The sequence below is a fragment of the Gorilla gorilla genome, chromosome 4 (assembly GCF_029281585.2).
Source record: "Gorilla gorilla gorilla isolate KB3781 chromosome 4, NHGRI_mGorGor1-v2.1_pri, whole genome shotgun sequence".
Classification (NCBI taxonomy): domain Eukaryota; kingdom Metazoa; phylum Chordata; class Mammalia; order Primates; family Hominidae; genus Gorilla; species Gorilla gorilla.
The window spans coordinates 138,115,140-138,130,471 of NC_073228.2; the positions used below are offsets into that span (position 1 = coordinate 138,115,140).

The window sequence follows — 15,332 nt, forward strand, 5'->3', positions numbered from 1 at the left end:
CTGAAAGCTTTAAGATATATAATTATCTTATTCTTACCAACCAGAACTCTTCTCATTTCTATTACCTTTCAGTTTTTACCCATACAGACCTCTTACTTATAATTGACTGGCATCTCATTTTGTGTCCTAAAGTTCCATACTAACTCATTTCTACATTATAGTGATTTTTTAAAACTACATAATGCCCTTCTAAATAGACCTATACGTGTACAGTATTATTGCTCATTTGAATTATTTCCTTTCAAAAAGCTTTAATTGTGGGATTACGGGGCAAAATAGCATTAACTTTTTTTGTTTCATATGTACTATAAAACTCAATTATGCCAATTTGTTATACAATAATAAATGAAAGAATATACTCATTCTCAGCTATTTCAGATATACAATGTGATATCACTAATTTAATTGGCATTTTTCATTTCTGAGTACAAACTTTTTATTCCATGTTTATTTACCATCAGTTATTTCTCCTCTTATACAAGTTGTCCATGACTATTTTTGAACATCTGATCATTAAGAGCTAGATGATATTCTTAAGTATTTGTATAAACTATTTTAAACTTATTTTAAGTAACTTTTTGGCATTTTGTTTCTCTTATTTTTTAAATATATAGCCAGAAATTTTCTATGCCCATTTTTGCTTTGTAATTTTTCTCCTACAATTATTAAGAAAAGTTATCACGTCTTGCCATTTTCTAAGAGTTTTTCATTTTAAAATCTATACTTTAATCCTAAGATTACACGACAACTACTCAAGCTTCTTTTTATATCAGCATCTTAAACTTGCATCGTTAACATTATGACATTAACTTTAAATGTTTAATAATGACCTTGAAGTATTTTGGAATCCTGCATCCAAGAAAAAAAAAAAATCAATCAACTGGGACCTAGGGCTTGAGAAGTGTCTAATATTTATTTACTTTTTTTTTTTTTTTTTTGAGACAAGTTCTCGCTCTGTTCCCCAGGCTTCGAGTGCTGTAGCATGATCACAGCTCATTGCAGTCTAGATCTCCTGGACCCAAGCAATCCTCTTGCCTCAGCCTCACAGAGTAGCTGGAACCACAGGTGTGCCACCACACCCAACTAATTTATTTTTAAAAATTATTCGTAGGGCTGGGTGCAGTGGCTCACGCCTGTAATCCCAGCACTTCGGAAGGCTGAGGCAGGTGGATCACTTGAGGTCAGGAGTTTGAGACCAGCCTGGCCAAAGTGGTGAAACCCCATCTCTACCAAAAAAAAAAAATACAAAAATATTCTGGACATGGTAGCCCTCGCCTGTGGTCCCAGCTACTCAGGAGGCTGAGGCAGGAGAATCACTTGAACCCAGGAGGTGGAGGTTGCAATGAGCCAAGATCATGCCACTGCACTCCAGCCTGGGTGACAGAGCAAAACTCCATCTCAAAAAATAAAAATAAAAATAAAAAAGTAAAAATTTTGTTGTAGAGACAGGGTCTCACTATGCTGCCTAGGCTGGTCTTGAACTCCCGGGCTCAAGATATCCTCCTGCCCTGGCCTCCCAGTCTGCTGGGATTATAGGTGTAAGTCACCAGGCCTAGCCTCTAATTCTTTAAAAGCCGGTCACCAATGTTTAATGTATACAGTAACTCCTAAGCAGACTCTCACTCCCTTCACCATTGAAAACAGATAACATTTCCTGAACAAATGCTATCTCAGAGAAAAGATTGAGACTGAGATAATAACCCTTATTCTTCAAGTCTTAGGACTTGGGTACTCCAACGAAATCAGATTATGCCATTCAACAGCAAGGCCATCTGAGAGCAGCAAGTGGCTCTGATGGACAACAGAGTACTCTTGCCACTACACTCCAGGGAAAACACCCAAGCACTATTTTTAAGATAATTTCATCAGATCTCCAGCAAAATATTTTCTTAGTCTCAAAAACAGTTAATCACATAACAGTACCAATTCTGGCACTAAAGTATACCAAGAAATAACTTGCTTCAAAATACTAGTTCCAATATTTGGGGTTAATATTCATTTTTGTTGTTAGCTACATGAAAGGGATCATGATGTAACTAAAAGCATTTTCCTAAAGGTATATTACAAGTGGTTTCGGGTGGGCACGGTGGATCATGCCTGTAATCCTAGCACTTTGGGAGGCCAGGGTGGGTGGATCGCTTGAGGTCAGGAGTTTGAGACCAGCCTGGGCAACATGGCGAAACACCCCCTCCCCTACTAAAAATACAAAAATTAGCTGGGCATGGTGGTGCATGCCTGTAATGCCAGCTACTCAGGAGGCTGAAGCTGGAGAATCACTTGAACCCATGAGGCGGAGGTTGCAGTGGGCTGAGATTGTGCCACTGCATTCCAGCCTGGGCAACAGAGTGAGACTGCCTCAAAAAAAAAAAAAAAAAAAAAGTGGTTTCCTTCAAAAGAAGGTAGTCAAACACTGAAGAACCCCAAGGTCTATACTGAGGAAAAAGTGTTTGGATTAATCACAGATCAATGATTTATACTTAACTAAAGAAACCCGTTTTTTGTTTTGTAGAAACGGTGGTCTCACTACATTGCCCAAGCTGGTCTCAAACTCCTAGTCTCCAGTGAGCTTCCAGCCTCCGCCTCCCAAAGCACCAGGATTATAGGTATGAGCCACCATGCCTAGACAGAAATCAAGTTTCTGTATCATCAATTCTGCCCTTGATGAAAAACGTCAATGCTGGCCTAACCTGTCTTCTCTGTAGCATCAAACTCAAAATCAGACACAAATAACCTCTTTACAATCTTAGTACTAATAATAGTACTATTTGACAAAGGAATCTCCATTTTTGAAAGTAATTTTACTACTAAAAGTCTGATTATTGGCCGGGCGAAGTGGCTCACGCCTGTAATCCCAGCACTTTGGGAGGCCAAGGCAGGCAGATCACCTGAGATCGGGAGTTTGAGACCAGCCTGACCAACACAGAGAAACCCCACCTCTAATAATACAAAAATTAGCTGGGTGTGGTGGCGCATGCCTGTAATCCCAGCTACCCAGGAGGCTGGGGCAGGAGAACTGCTTGAATCTGGAAGGTGGAGGTGGCGGTGAGCCAAGACCGTGCCATTGCACTCCAGCCTGGGCAGCAAGAGCGAAACTCCCTTCTCAAAAAAAGAAAAAAAAAGAAGTCTGATTATTAACTCTAACGTTCATTGTAACTCTAGTTCAAGTAAATTTAACATTTCACATCCTTACCATATAGTTGGACAGTTCTACCAATATAAAGACATAGAAGAAACACTGGAAAAAATGCAATTAATTTTTGAATTTTATTTTTCAGTTTAAGAACTGAAATCATTTGAAAATTCTTAATAAGTAAAATTACTAAATTCACAGGCAAAAAAATTTTTTTCAATATCCCAAGAGAATTTCATTTTGTCTCATACTGTTTTTATGTCAAGATGTACGGTTGGTTTGATATGTCATTTTGATAACTGTGCAAAAAAATCCAAGGTTTGTGATAAGTTAGTGTACAGGGCTAGAGTTTGAGGCATGGGGTGATACACGATGTAGGACATATTACTAGCCCTGGAAGCAAATGAGTTTTGAGTTAATTTCCTTCAACTATCAAACCATTCTTCACACTAATCATGTGTTGCTTAATCGCAGGGATACATCAAATTATTTAGTTGTTGTGTGAACATCACAGAGTGGTCTTACACAAATCTAGATAGTATAGACTACTACGAACCTAAGCTATTGGATAGCCTATTGCTCCTAGGCTACAAACTTGTACAGCATTTACTGTACTGAATGCTGTAGGCAACTGTTAACATAATGTTAAGTATTTGTATAACTAAACATAAACAATATAAAGTGTTACACTATGACATTACAAGGTCACCAGGTGATAGGAATTTTTCAGCTCCATTATAATTTCATAAGACCACCATCACATGCAGTCCACCACTGACCAAAATGTCATTATGTGGTGCATGACTACTTGACTTTCATTAACTACACTGAACAGATACCACTAATATTTCACGAAACATTTCAATCTTCTTTGATTAAAATCAGTATGGTTATATTTTAAAAGTTTAACCCTCCAGGTAATATTCTAGTGACTAGTATTTTCTGTTTGGCTCTAAGGCTTAGGACCTAAATAAAAGAAAAATGTTGGGAATGAGGGATAATTCTAAAAGTGTAATAAAAGAAAACATAAAATTTGTGAGTTTTCCCATCTGTTTCTGCAATATCACCTTTGCCTCTGACCAAAAGGAAAGATCCTTAAAGCCCTATGTCTCATATGCACAATAGACTAAACTCAACCTTTACCAACTAACCTACATATGTGAATGAATTAAACACTCCCAATCATTCCTGCATAGAAAAAGAAGTTTTAATCTACTACACAACTGAGAAATGTTGCTATATATCTACTTATTAAAAAATTGTCACAATAATACATCATGAACAAGATTCAACCACTCTGGGTCTCAGTTTCCTCCCTCATCTGTGTAAGATGAATTAGTCTAGATGGTTGTTTCTTTTTCTTTTTTTTTTTTTTTTCTTTTAAGATGGAGTCTTGCTGTCGCTTAGGCTGGAGTGCAGGGGCATGATCTTGGCTCACTGCAACCTCTGCCTCCTGGGTTCAAGCAATTCTCCTGCCTCAGCCTCCCGGGCAGCTGGGACTACAGGCGCCCACCACCATGCCTGGCTAAATTTTTTGTATTTTTAGTAGAGACGGGGTTTCACCGTGCTAGCCAGGATGGGCTCCATCTCCTGACCTCGTGATCCACCCACCTCAGCCTCCCAAAGTGCTGGGATTACAGGCGTGAGCCACTGCGCCCCGCCAGCCTAGATGGTCTTTAAGGTTGATTCCATTACTAGAATTCTACCCCATCCTAAAGCATGTCTTAAGCCTATTTTATTAAGTAAAGCCAGCCAAAAGAAATAGATAGTGGGCATTATTGCTCATTTACAGATTAGCGGCAGAAAAATAAGTTACTTGATCACCACCGGCACAAGCATTCTAAAACATTCCCTATCTAGAATTAACTATAAAATCAATCTCCTGACTAATCCAAAACTGTGCTATTAATTAGAGCAAAACCAAACTAAGAAATCCTTATACACAATAAGGTAGTGCTTTTTAGACAAAGCTCAATAGTGACAATAATGCATACAATGAAGGTTTATTAAATACTGGTTCCAAAATCAAATGTACACTGTCACACGATAGCATCAATGACACTCCATAACCTCTGTGAACTACATTTTGCATGCCTTTGGCCAGGTAAACACATGCTACTGCTTGTCTCCCATTCTACTTCTTGTCCCCATCTAGGACAAAGGTTTGCAACCTTCTTCCAGCCTCAACACCAGCAGGGTAAAAATCCCCATCTGTAGTAGCAACTAAATGACTACACTAAGGCAGAAGTGGCAACACAGGGTGCAAGAGGGACTGGCCAACTGGTCACATTTAGTTTAAAAAATACCCAGATTCAGATATACACGTATCTGTGTCACTGCCTTGTTCATCCATTCTAAACCACAATCCACAACAGACCAATGAACAGGCAATAATACTGCACTGTGAAGAAGTTAAGCAGTTAGCTGGGCACAGTGGCTCACACCTGTAACCTCAGCACTTTGGGAGGCTGAGGCGGGCGGATCACTTGAGGTCAGCAGTTCAAGACCAGCCTGGCCAACATGATGAAACCCTGTCTCTACTAAAAATAAAAAAATTAGCTAGGCATGGTGGCACATGCCTGTAATCCCAGCTACTCAGGAGGCTGAGGCAGGAGAACCACTTGAACCTGGGAGACAAAGGTTGCAGTGAGCCGAGATCATGCAACTGTACTCTGGCCTGGGCAACAGAGCGAGGCTCCGTATCAAAAAAAAAAAAAAAAAAAAAAAAAAAAAGCAGTTAATCTCAGGTTGTTCTTTACCATTCTTTCAAACCCCACCTCTCAGCCATTTACTGACAATAGACACCTCTCCCTTCTTCAGCCTGGTCTACCACTTCTGCCCCAGAAGCCAAAAGAAAATCTATTTAAAACAAAAACAGGCCTGGTGCCAGTGGCTCATACCTGTAATCCTAGCACTTTGGGAGGCTGAGATGGGTGCATCACTTGACATAAGGAGTTCAAGACCAGCCTGGCCAACATGGTGAAACCCTGTCTCTACTAAAAATACAAAAATTAGCTGGGTGTGGTGGCACACACCTATAATCCCAACTATTTAGGAGGCTGAGGCAGGAGAACTGCTTGAACTTGGGAGGCAGAGGGTGCAGTGAGCCGAGATCACACCACTGCGCTCCAGCCTGGGCGACTGTGAGACTCTATCTCAAAAAAAAAAAAAAAGCCCACAAAAACAAAAATCTTCCTCCGTCATGGTTCTCATCCAATTCAGATCTGCCTGTGTATGAGTGGAGGTTGACAGCTTTCTCAGGCAAGGATGATAATGAAGTAAGAGAAATGGGTCAAAGTAGAAAGAGTAAATAGTGTCTCCCTGTTACATATAGCTTTGCCTCTCTCCTCAGTACCCTGATAAAAGACCCCACCAAACCCAGTCTCTTCGTTTTCCTAACTTACCCCTTCCAAACTAAGCAAAGGCTATCTCACAGGTAACTGTGACAAACCTGACTTACCATGAGATAGGGAACATATTTGCTGCCATAAAACAGGGCCACACCAGACTGGTAATACAAATGTTATCCCACATACTCCTGAAGGGTCCTTCATTCTTTCTACAGTACATGAGCTTCAACTTAGCCTTACAGCCAATTTTCTGAAAACATACAATTCTGGTCCCAGTGGAGAACGTAGGGAGGGTTGGGGAACCTGTGTTTCTGAATAGTGGGAATGTTCACCTTTTCTGTTTCCTCATGAAGTCAACTCCAAACTAACTGCATTACAGCTTCCTGCCTAGGAGACCATGAAACAAATACACACATGCATGACATTTGACTGCGGAAGCCAAGAGGATGAAAAGAGGCTTTTTTGGGGCAGGGGGGCCGGGGGGAATGGGGTCTCCCTCTGTCGCCCAGGCTGGAGTGCAGTGGCACAATCTTGGTTCACTGCAACCTCCGCCTCCCAGGTTCAAGCAATTCTCCTGCCTCAGCCTCCCCAGTAGCTGAGACTACAGGTGTGTGCCACCACGCCCAGCTAATTTTTTGTATTTTTAAGTAGAGACGGGGCTTCACCGTGTTAGCCAGGATTGGTCTTGGTCTCCTGACCTCATGATCCGCCTGCCGTGGCCTCCCAAAGTGCTGGGATTACAGGCTTGTGAGCCACCTTGCCCTGCTGAAAAGAGGCATTTTATAAGTTGCAATAAACAATATAAAAAGTCAGTTATACTTTATTAGAATACTTTAGAGCTCAGTCTCTGGATCATGATTTATACTGAGAATACAAGGGAAATTATCTAGGGTTTTCATCTCACCAATCTCATTTGAGGGGCAAATGTTGTCAGCTACATCCAAAACTGAATAATAATTACTCTTTCCAAGACAAAGCAGGACAACAGTATGTAACATGAATAGGAAGCTTTCAAGCAATGAAAATAAAAATAATGTTTTGGCCAGGCGCGCTGGCTCAAGCCTGTAATCCCAGCACTTTGGGAGGCTGAGGTGGGTGGATCACTGAAGGTCAGGAGTTCGAGACTAGCCTGGCCAACATGGTGAAATCCCATCTCTACTAAAAATACAAAACAGCTGGGCACGGTGGTGGGTACCTGTAATCCCAGCTACTAGGGAGACTGACGCAGGAGAACTGCTTGAACCTGGGAGGTGGAGGTTGCAGTGAGCCGAGATTGCGCCACTGCACTCCAGACTGGGCAAAAGAGTAAGACCTTATCTCAAAAAAAAAGTTTTATTTTATGAAAGTGTTGACTTCCCAATTTAGCTTGGCCCCAATTTACCTACATCTTTCACTACTAACACTACCTCTGAAAAGAGAAGGGGATCTGTGAAGCAATACCAGAACATTAGGCTTAGAATCCACAAGCCTTGGCAATCTCACTTTTAGCCCCTTTAGTCAAGTTACTTTACCTTTCTGAGTCTTTGGTTTGCATCTGTAACTGAGAACAATAACTATCTTATAAAAGTATGATAAAAATAATGTTCTGTAACATGCTTCCCCCACCTGCTTGTCCTCAATATTCAAATCACTTCTAGAGAAACGAGCCAAACACCCTTTAAAATGAAATGTACACACATACTCACAGCAACATATTACCCACTTCATATAAGAATGTCATCTTGGTCAAATATTTTTCAGCTCATCTAATTAGAAGGAAGCAGTTTGTTTTTTCCATACTCACGTAACAAATGTTAAAACTAACATTTTAATGACTAATGACTGCACTTTATTTATAGTGCTTGCAGAGCAATGGAAAACAGCATACCTAGGTAAAGAACTTCTTTGAAAAAAAAAAATCTGGCTATCAAACAACGTTCTCCACATGTTTGGTAAGCACAAAGCCAAGAATCATACTCAAGCTAAAACAAAGCTGAAGTCACATAATAAAAGATTGTTTACTGTAGTCAATGCAAAAGCAAGTTAATACTGTTTACTCCTTTCAATCTATAGACTGAAACTTACCCGGCCAGTTATACTGATGTAATGCTGATTATAGAACTGAGCCTGAGGCAAAACTGCACACCAAATTATTAAACTATCAACAAATTATGATTCTCAAGATGACAAAGTATACTATACACTAACAACCTTGGCTTTTGTATAAGTCTTAATCACATCTTAAAATTCTTTTTAGCTAGTCAGTAACATAAAAACCATGTTCACTCTTGTCTTTTATAAATGCATACTTAGATTCTCTCAGTTCTGAACACGTAACACTGTTAATTGTTGATGGGATAACAAAATAATGGCCTCAGGATTTTTTAGTAACAATGACCTCTTATGGTATACATCTATTTTTACTATTTAAATATTTCCCCTTCAAATCAGGCATTTAGGTGGGTAGAAGGAAGGCTTTTACATTATCATTCCTTCTTATGATTGAAGAAATTATCAACTATTAACAAGTATCTTTTTTCTCAAAAAATACTATTATCATACACTAATGAAAAAAATTAGCCCTCAAATTTTCAAAATTACTCTTTAGAAGGCAATCACACCAAAGAGCACATATGTAGCTTTCACTCAGAGATGCCATTGGCACACAAATATTAACAGTGAAAGACAGCTTTTGTTTTACTAGAAAGACTTGTACAAAAAATATCAGTTCATGGATTCTACATACCCAAAAAACTGTCTTCAAATTAATTTAGTTTGGAAGTTTAATATCACCCTGAAAGTTGAAATACTTACCAGTTATAAACAGTATGATGGTTGTATAATGATATCCACCAAAACGGATCCATTCCACAGAAACTTTTATATAACACCTACTCTCAAATATTATTTCCATCTTTTTTGGCACTCAGAACTAAAATTTGTGTAAGCAGCGCAAGCAATGGAGATTTACCTCACTACATCTTAGTTTTACAAAGATGTGGAAAGCAATATTAGATGCATCAGCTTCACCAACCCCACTCTAGCATCCAGTATTATCTTCTACAACAGTTTCCAACACAAACCCTCTACTTCCATGCTCCATCTCCCACACCTTTTCATACCATGCTTTTCTTTCAAACTAGATTCATGGCTCCTCGACAATAAGCATACTTATTCTTCATTGCTTTTCATTTCCCTCAAAAGAGTATGCAATCTTAGATATTCAATAGATGTTCAATATTAAACACACTACTAATTTAAAACGGAATTGACTGTATAATCTCAGAACACATTTTAGTTTATAGACAGGAAAACAAGGACCAAGTGAAGCGGCTGTCCCAAAGTCTGTCACAATTACTCAAGTAAGAGCAGAAGGAGGACTCATGTCCAAATCTAACTCGCAGTCCAGTCTTCCAGTTACGTCATTACCTCCCTCCTTTCCACGTTTTCTTCAAAAGACTAGTCAACTGGCCAACTACTGACTTAAAAGTCTTTCATATAATGCACTGAATTCCAAAAATCGGTAAGATCATCATGTACAGTACCTAGAAATTAAGACCTGGCAATATACATTCATTTTTAAAGGCCAATTTTAAACCTTTAAAATAAATACCAACCTCATTTGACGTGAGAGGGTAAAGAAACAGGAGATTCAATACATCGCTACCATTAAAAGGCATCTCCAACAGATGATGTGCCACCTCATCCACTAGTAGTAGTTTTGTTCAGGCTTGGGAGAAACAAATCTAAATCTGACTTACTTAAATTCCAATTGTTCACAACATGGTTTCTAAAAAAGCCTGTCTTGGAAACATATACGTCAAACTCATGAACCTAATTTTCACATCAAACCAGAAACAAATCAGGGTAATAGTTCTCCATTAATTCTTTTCACGAATACAAAATGCTAATATGATACTCCACTATTCTGTACTAAAGTGACATGCTGCAAAGTTAATTTTGAAAAGGGAAGTTAAAATGTTCACAGCAGAGATCAGCATTTTGTGTACTTTAGAAAACTGAGTTACAAGAATTTAAAAATACAACACAAAGCTAATAGCTAAATTAACTACCTGTTTCCCCAACCCCTAGGGGAAAACAAAAGGGAATTAGCTAATATAAAGTTTAGTGTTACTAAGTGGACTACAACATTCTATTTTCAGTGTATGTGAGACATTATTTAAACACTAAGCACAATGTCTGGAATACAATCTCAGTCGACAGTTATCATCACTACTACTACTTGCAGCCACAAAATACTATCAAGTAACTTTTCCAACAAAGATAGAAAATTTACCGCTCTTCCATTTTATGTTGTTCATTTTAAAAATAAACGGCAAAATGCCAAGTGTGTTAAGCTTAGAGAAGGCTTTGAGTCAGCATATAAATCATATTCAACCGACACTTGATTTCCAATCCAAAAGCTCCTTATGTAGTATGACTCACCAAATTCCCGATTTCTTCCAACTATGAAAAATAAGTTACACTCCTCCCTTATAGCTACCACCATGACCTTCGTAAAAATTAGGTTAAGAGAATAATTTTAAAATTCTTAAAGACACCCCTTACCTTGATTTCTGGAGAAGATCGCTTGGTGAGTTTAATACAAACCACCAAGGGGTACTAAAGCTGTGTGACCTTTAGATATGTTCTGGGATACGGCCTAACAAGACTGCCTTTGGGGGATCCTCTGGGCAGCTCTGGACCTAACTAGGCCTGGGTACCAGCGGAAAGACTCTTACTCAGCCCACCGTAGAGGCCCAGGCTCCATTCCCAAGCCGCAGAATCCAAGCCAGCTCACCCTCAAAACCGTCCCTGACGATGACCCACAGGGTCTCCGCTCCCCCTGCCACCTCGTCTGGCGCCAAGGCCGGCTGACTCAAAAGCCCAGGAGTCGAGGGAACGGCGCCATTTTAGGCGGCGGTGGCGGCGGCAACCAATCCCTGCGCGGGAGGCAGGGGGCGCCGGGTCGTTCGGAAGCCGCCGCCGGCCAGGATGGGCGCCGGTCTCGGAGACTCGGGGGGCCCGGGCCGGCGGCCTCCGCCATGTTGCACCCTCCTCACGGCCGCCTTTTCCTCGGGGGGCTCGGCCCCGCGGCGGCTGTCCGCAGCCGTACTACAGCTCACCTTCTCGCAGAGGCTCTTGACCTGGGACTCGGACAGCTGCTTGCACTCGTTCAGCTGCTCGATCCACTGGTCCAGCTCCTTGGTGAACACCTTCTCGTCCATGATGCCACCCGCCCCAGCCGGCTGCCGCTCCGCGCTGCTCCCGCGCCGCCGCCCGCACACGGGCCACACGCACACGCCGCCGCCGGTTCCTCGTGTACTTCTGGAGGCTGTTGAGGCTGGCGCTGGCCCGCTGGCTCTCTCCGCAGTACTCGGCCGTCGGCCGCTGCGCCTCCTCCTCCGCTCGCTGAGGCTCCAGACCTCGGCTCTCTGTAATGGCGGCCGCCGGGCGTGGTGACGTCACGCCCGGCGTCAGGAGGCGGCGGGGAGCGGAGGGGAAAAGGGCCGGGTAGCAAGCTGCGCAACTGCGGAGCCCTCCCCGGGCGGCCGCACGACCGGAGTTGGGGCGCAAACTGGGGGTCAAAGCGCAGGCGCGACGTAGCCGGCTGGTAACTGAAGCGCCTTGACTTTTTGGGCGTGGCTCCCGGAGGGCGGGGTGGTGGGGGAAGGGAAGGATGGAGCTGGAGCATGCGCAGTGCGCACAGCGGCGAACCGGACTAATTCCTTAGCACTATGCCAGGAGAGGCGAGGGCTTGGGCCGCGCGCAGGCGCAGACCGGATGGAAGCCGGGGCTACTGGCTGCCTGTAACTGGTTCCCCTGGGAAGGCCGCTCTGGTGATGAACTCAGCTCCTCACCTGGGGCCTGGCAGTCCGATCACGGAAACGAGAATTGCGACCCCGTGGCTCATCTGGGGTGCAGCGGCTCTGTAATCGTGTGGGTTTCCGTCATCTTTGGGGGCAGGAACGGGCAGCGAGTGGCCGCTTGGATTAACCACCCCCACCTCTGGGCGCGGCTGGCACCTTGTAATTAGGTCACTCGTAGGTGGAGGAGCGTGTACCTACCGGGGGAGTGCTGCGCAGTGCACCTGACTTCCGTGGCACACACCCGTCCCCGGACCTAGGTGTCTCGTTGGGCGCGATGGCGGGGGCGAGGCTTGGGCTTTTCTTTGAGCCTCGGACCGCGGCTTGCTTCCACGCGCCCCGCTCCTCGCCGGTGGTTGCTTTCCTCCAAGTTTAATTCTCTCTGGGAATGAGAGACCCTCAACCCCTGCGCGCCCTGGCCTACTTTCAAGAGGGGAAGCCCAGAGAAGATGGATGCACCTGTCCTGACCGCGTCTCGGTGGCGTGAGAAGCAGCTGTGATACGTGCTTAAAAGAGAGAGCCCGTATACCCTAGGATTGGACCTCTGTCTGGTTATGAATCACTTTGGAGTTTGCGAAACGTTTTCACATTCCATTGTCCCTGCTTTTACATAAATATCTGGTTCCATAGAGCGCCAGCTATATGCCAGATCCGGAGGGGTCATCCAGACGGACCAGGGACCATGCCCTGGAGCTTGTATTCTCCCAACAGTACTGGCTGAAGATGGTTTGGGATAGGCAGAAGAGAGATCATAATGCCCCCAGGATTTGAAAGATATAGAAGCTTTCCAAAGAACATTTAACCATAAAGGGCAAGGCAAGAGCTGAACCTGATCGCCTGTCTTCCAGGAACCCCACCCTCAGTATCAGGCAACCCTTCCACACCCAAGTGCTCAGCGATGCTTGGGAGGAGAGTGCTCACTCTGCGGCTCTGAGGGCATCATCCCCACCAACAGGCTGAAGAAGGCACTGGAGGCCCCATCAGCCAATGGCAGGACTGAAAATCCTCCTTTATCCAAGACAACCTGTTTGGCAAGGCCGACTGGCTTGGCCTGCCTAGGCTGGAAATTGCAATTCTGCTTTCCCTTCACACCTCCCATTAGTGTGCACAAAAGAAAGTACCTTAGATCTACTCTTCTAGAAGTCTTATCACATACTTAATTTACCAGACGGGGAAAAAGACCCTTTAGCCCAAATTCTGTCCCTGTTTTGCAGTTAACATCCCCAAACAATAGAAGGGTAAGAGTTAAGACCAAGTGGAATGAATAAGGAAAAAATCATCACTTAGTGCCCGTGATTATAAAGCCATACCCAGTGTGCTGTCTAATCTTATTCTTTACCGTTGCCATGAACCTGTGTGAGAACTGTCTGATGGGGCAAGAAGCAGACAGGCACTCAGAAAAGAGAAGGGACTTGCCCAAGATAGTGGTCAGGATTTAAAACTGCATACTCCCAAGTACAAAGTCTCAGCCACAGTCATGCAGTTGACCTTCCAAGGTCTGACATATGGAACAGAATCAACATTATTTCTCTTTGCCTAGATTCTCTTTTTTTTTTTTTTTTTTTTTTTGAGCCAGAGTCTCACTCTGTTGCCCAGGCTGGAGTGCAGTGGTGCAATCTCGGTTCACTGCAAACTCTGCCTCCCAGGTTCAAGCAAATCTCCTGCCTCAGCCTCCCAAGTAGCTGGGATTACAGGCACCCGCCACCATGCCCGGGTAATTTTTATATTTTTAGTAGAGACGGATTTCGCCACGTTGGCCAGGCTGCTCTCAAACTCCTGACCTCAGGTGATCCGCCCGCTTCAGCCTCCCAAAGTGCTGGGATTACAGGCGTGAGCCACTGCACCCAGCCTGCCTAGATTCTCTTACCTGGAAAGGGTGTGGTGATGTTAGTTTGGTAGATGATGAAGTATTGAACACCCACTATGTGCTAAAATTATAATGAGTTTTTCCAAAGTACTGTGAGCTCCTTGTTGGTAGCATTAATGTAGGTGTTATTTATTTTCTCTTGATGCAGATTACTTGGCTCACCACCATCACAAAATGGAGGGAAGATATAATAATTATATGTACTTAAAACATCCTGCCAAATAATTAAATGCCATGACTTAACTTCTTAAGGAATGAATTCTAGGAAGCTCTTAGCATCAGACAGTGAAGTAAAGCATACATGATCATAAACAATACAGAAGTAAATTAATCAGGATATATTTTTCTTTAGAAGAAATTCAGAATGTGTATTCTGTAGAACAAAATATCTAATGGACATGGAAATGAAAATTCATTTTGACTTATCTGGTCTTGACTAATTTGACCTCACTGACTCAGTTCTAGAGCTGAAGAATATTTGGAACAAAAAATTTAAAGCAAACCAAAAAGAACTGTCTTTTTAATTTATTGGCAAACACCAGAGAGTAAATAAAGCAAATATGCTTTGAGAAAGAATCTTTGCTCAGATGGCAAATTCAATATACAGCAAGTCTGAGTGTTGCCCATGATGTTTAAACATAGCTATAAATAAAAATCATCTGATGATGGGGGCGGGGTAGGAGGAGGATAACCTTGAGCAAATAGCTTTATAATAGGCACCCTACCCAAGATACAAAAATTGACATTAAACATGGAGTAGGAATGAGATATATCTTGTCAGCAATTCTCTTGGCATTAAGTTAGGTTTATTTTTTTGTTGTTGTTCCTTCCAGTTCCCTGACTTCTAAACTTACTGAGACCGAAAGTAGACCAGTGTCAGAAACGACTCTGGAGTCAGATGGAACTGGGTTTGAATTCTGGTTCTGCAACCGCCTAGATGTGTGAACTTTGGCAAGTTACCTAACTTTTCTGAGTCTTGGTTTTCTCATCTATAAAGTGGGAATAATTATAATAGAAAAATAATAAGGTTATTCTGAGAATTAAATGAAATTATAAATAAATAAAACCAGGCTGGGCTCAGTGGCTCACTTCTGTAATCCCAGCACTTTGGGAGGCTGAAGCAGGTGGATCACCTGAGG

At 42.6% G+C, this 15,332-nt stretch overlaps 1 protein-coding gene across 1 annotated transcript in view; it reads right to left on the bottom strand.

Moving 5' to 3' along the window:
* The window catches only part of PPP2CA (protein phosphatase 2 catalytic subunit alpha), a 32,225-nt gene extending 17,467 nt beyond the window's left edge, over positions 1-14,758 (bottom strand). The window contains exon 1 of the mRNA XM_019026824.4: positions 11,586-14,758. Within this exon, the coding sequence (XP_018882369.1) occupies positions 11,586-11,687 (102 nt within the window). The 5' untranslated portion in view covers positions 11,688-14,758. The remainder of the gene's footprint in view (positions 1-11,585) is intronic.
* Positions 14,759-15,332: the final 574 nt, after the last annotated feature.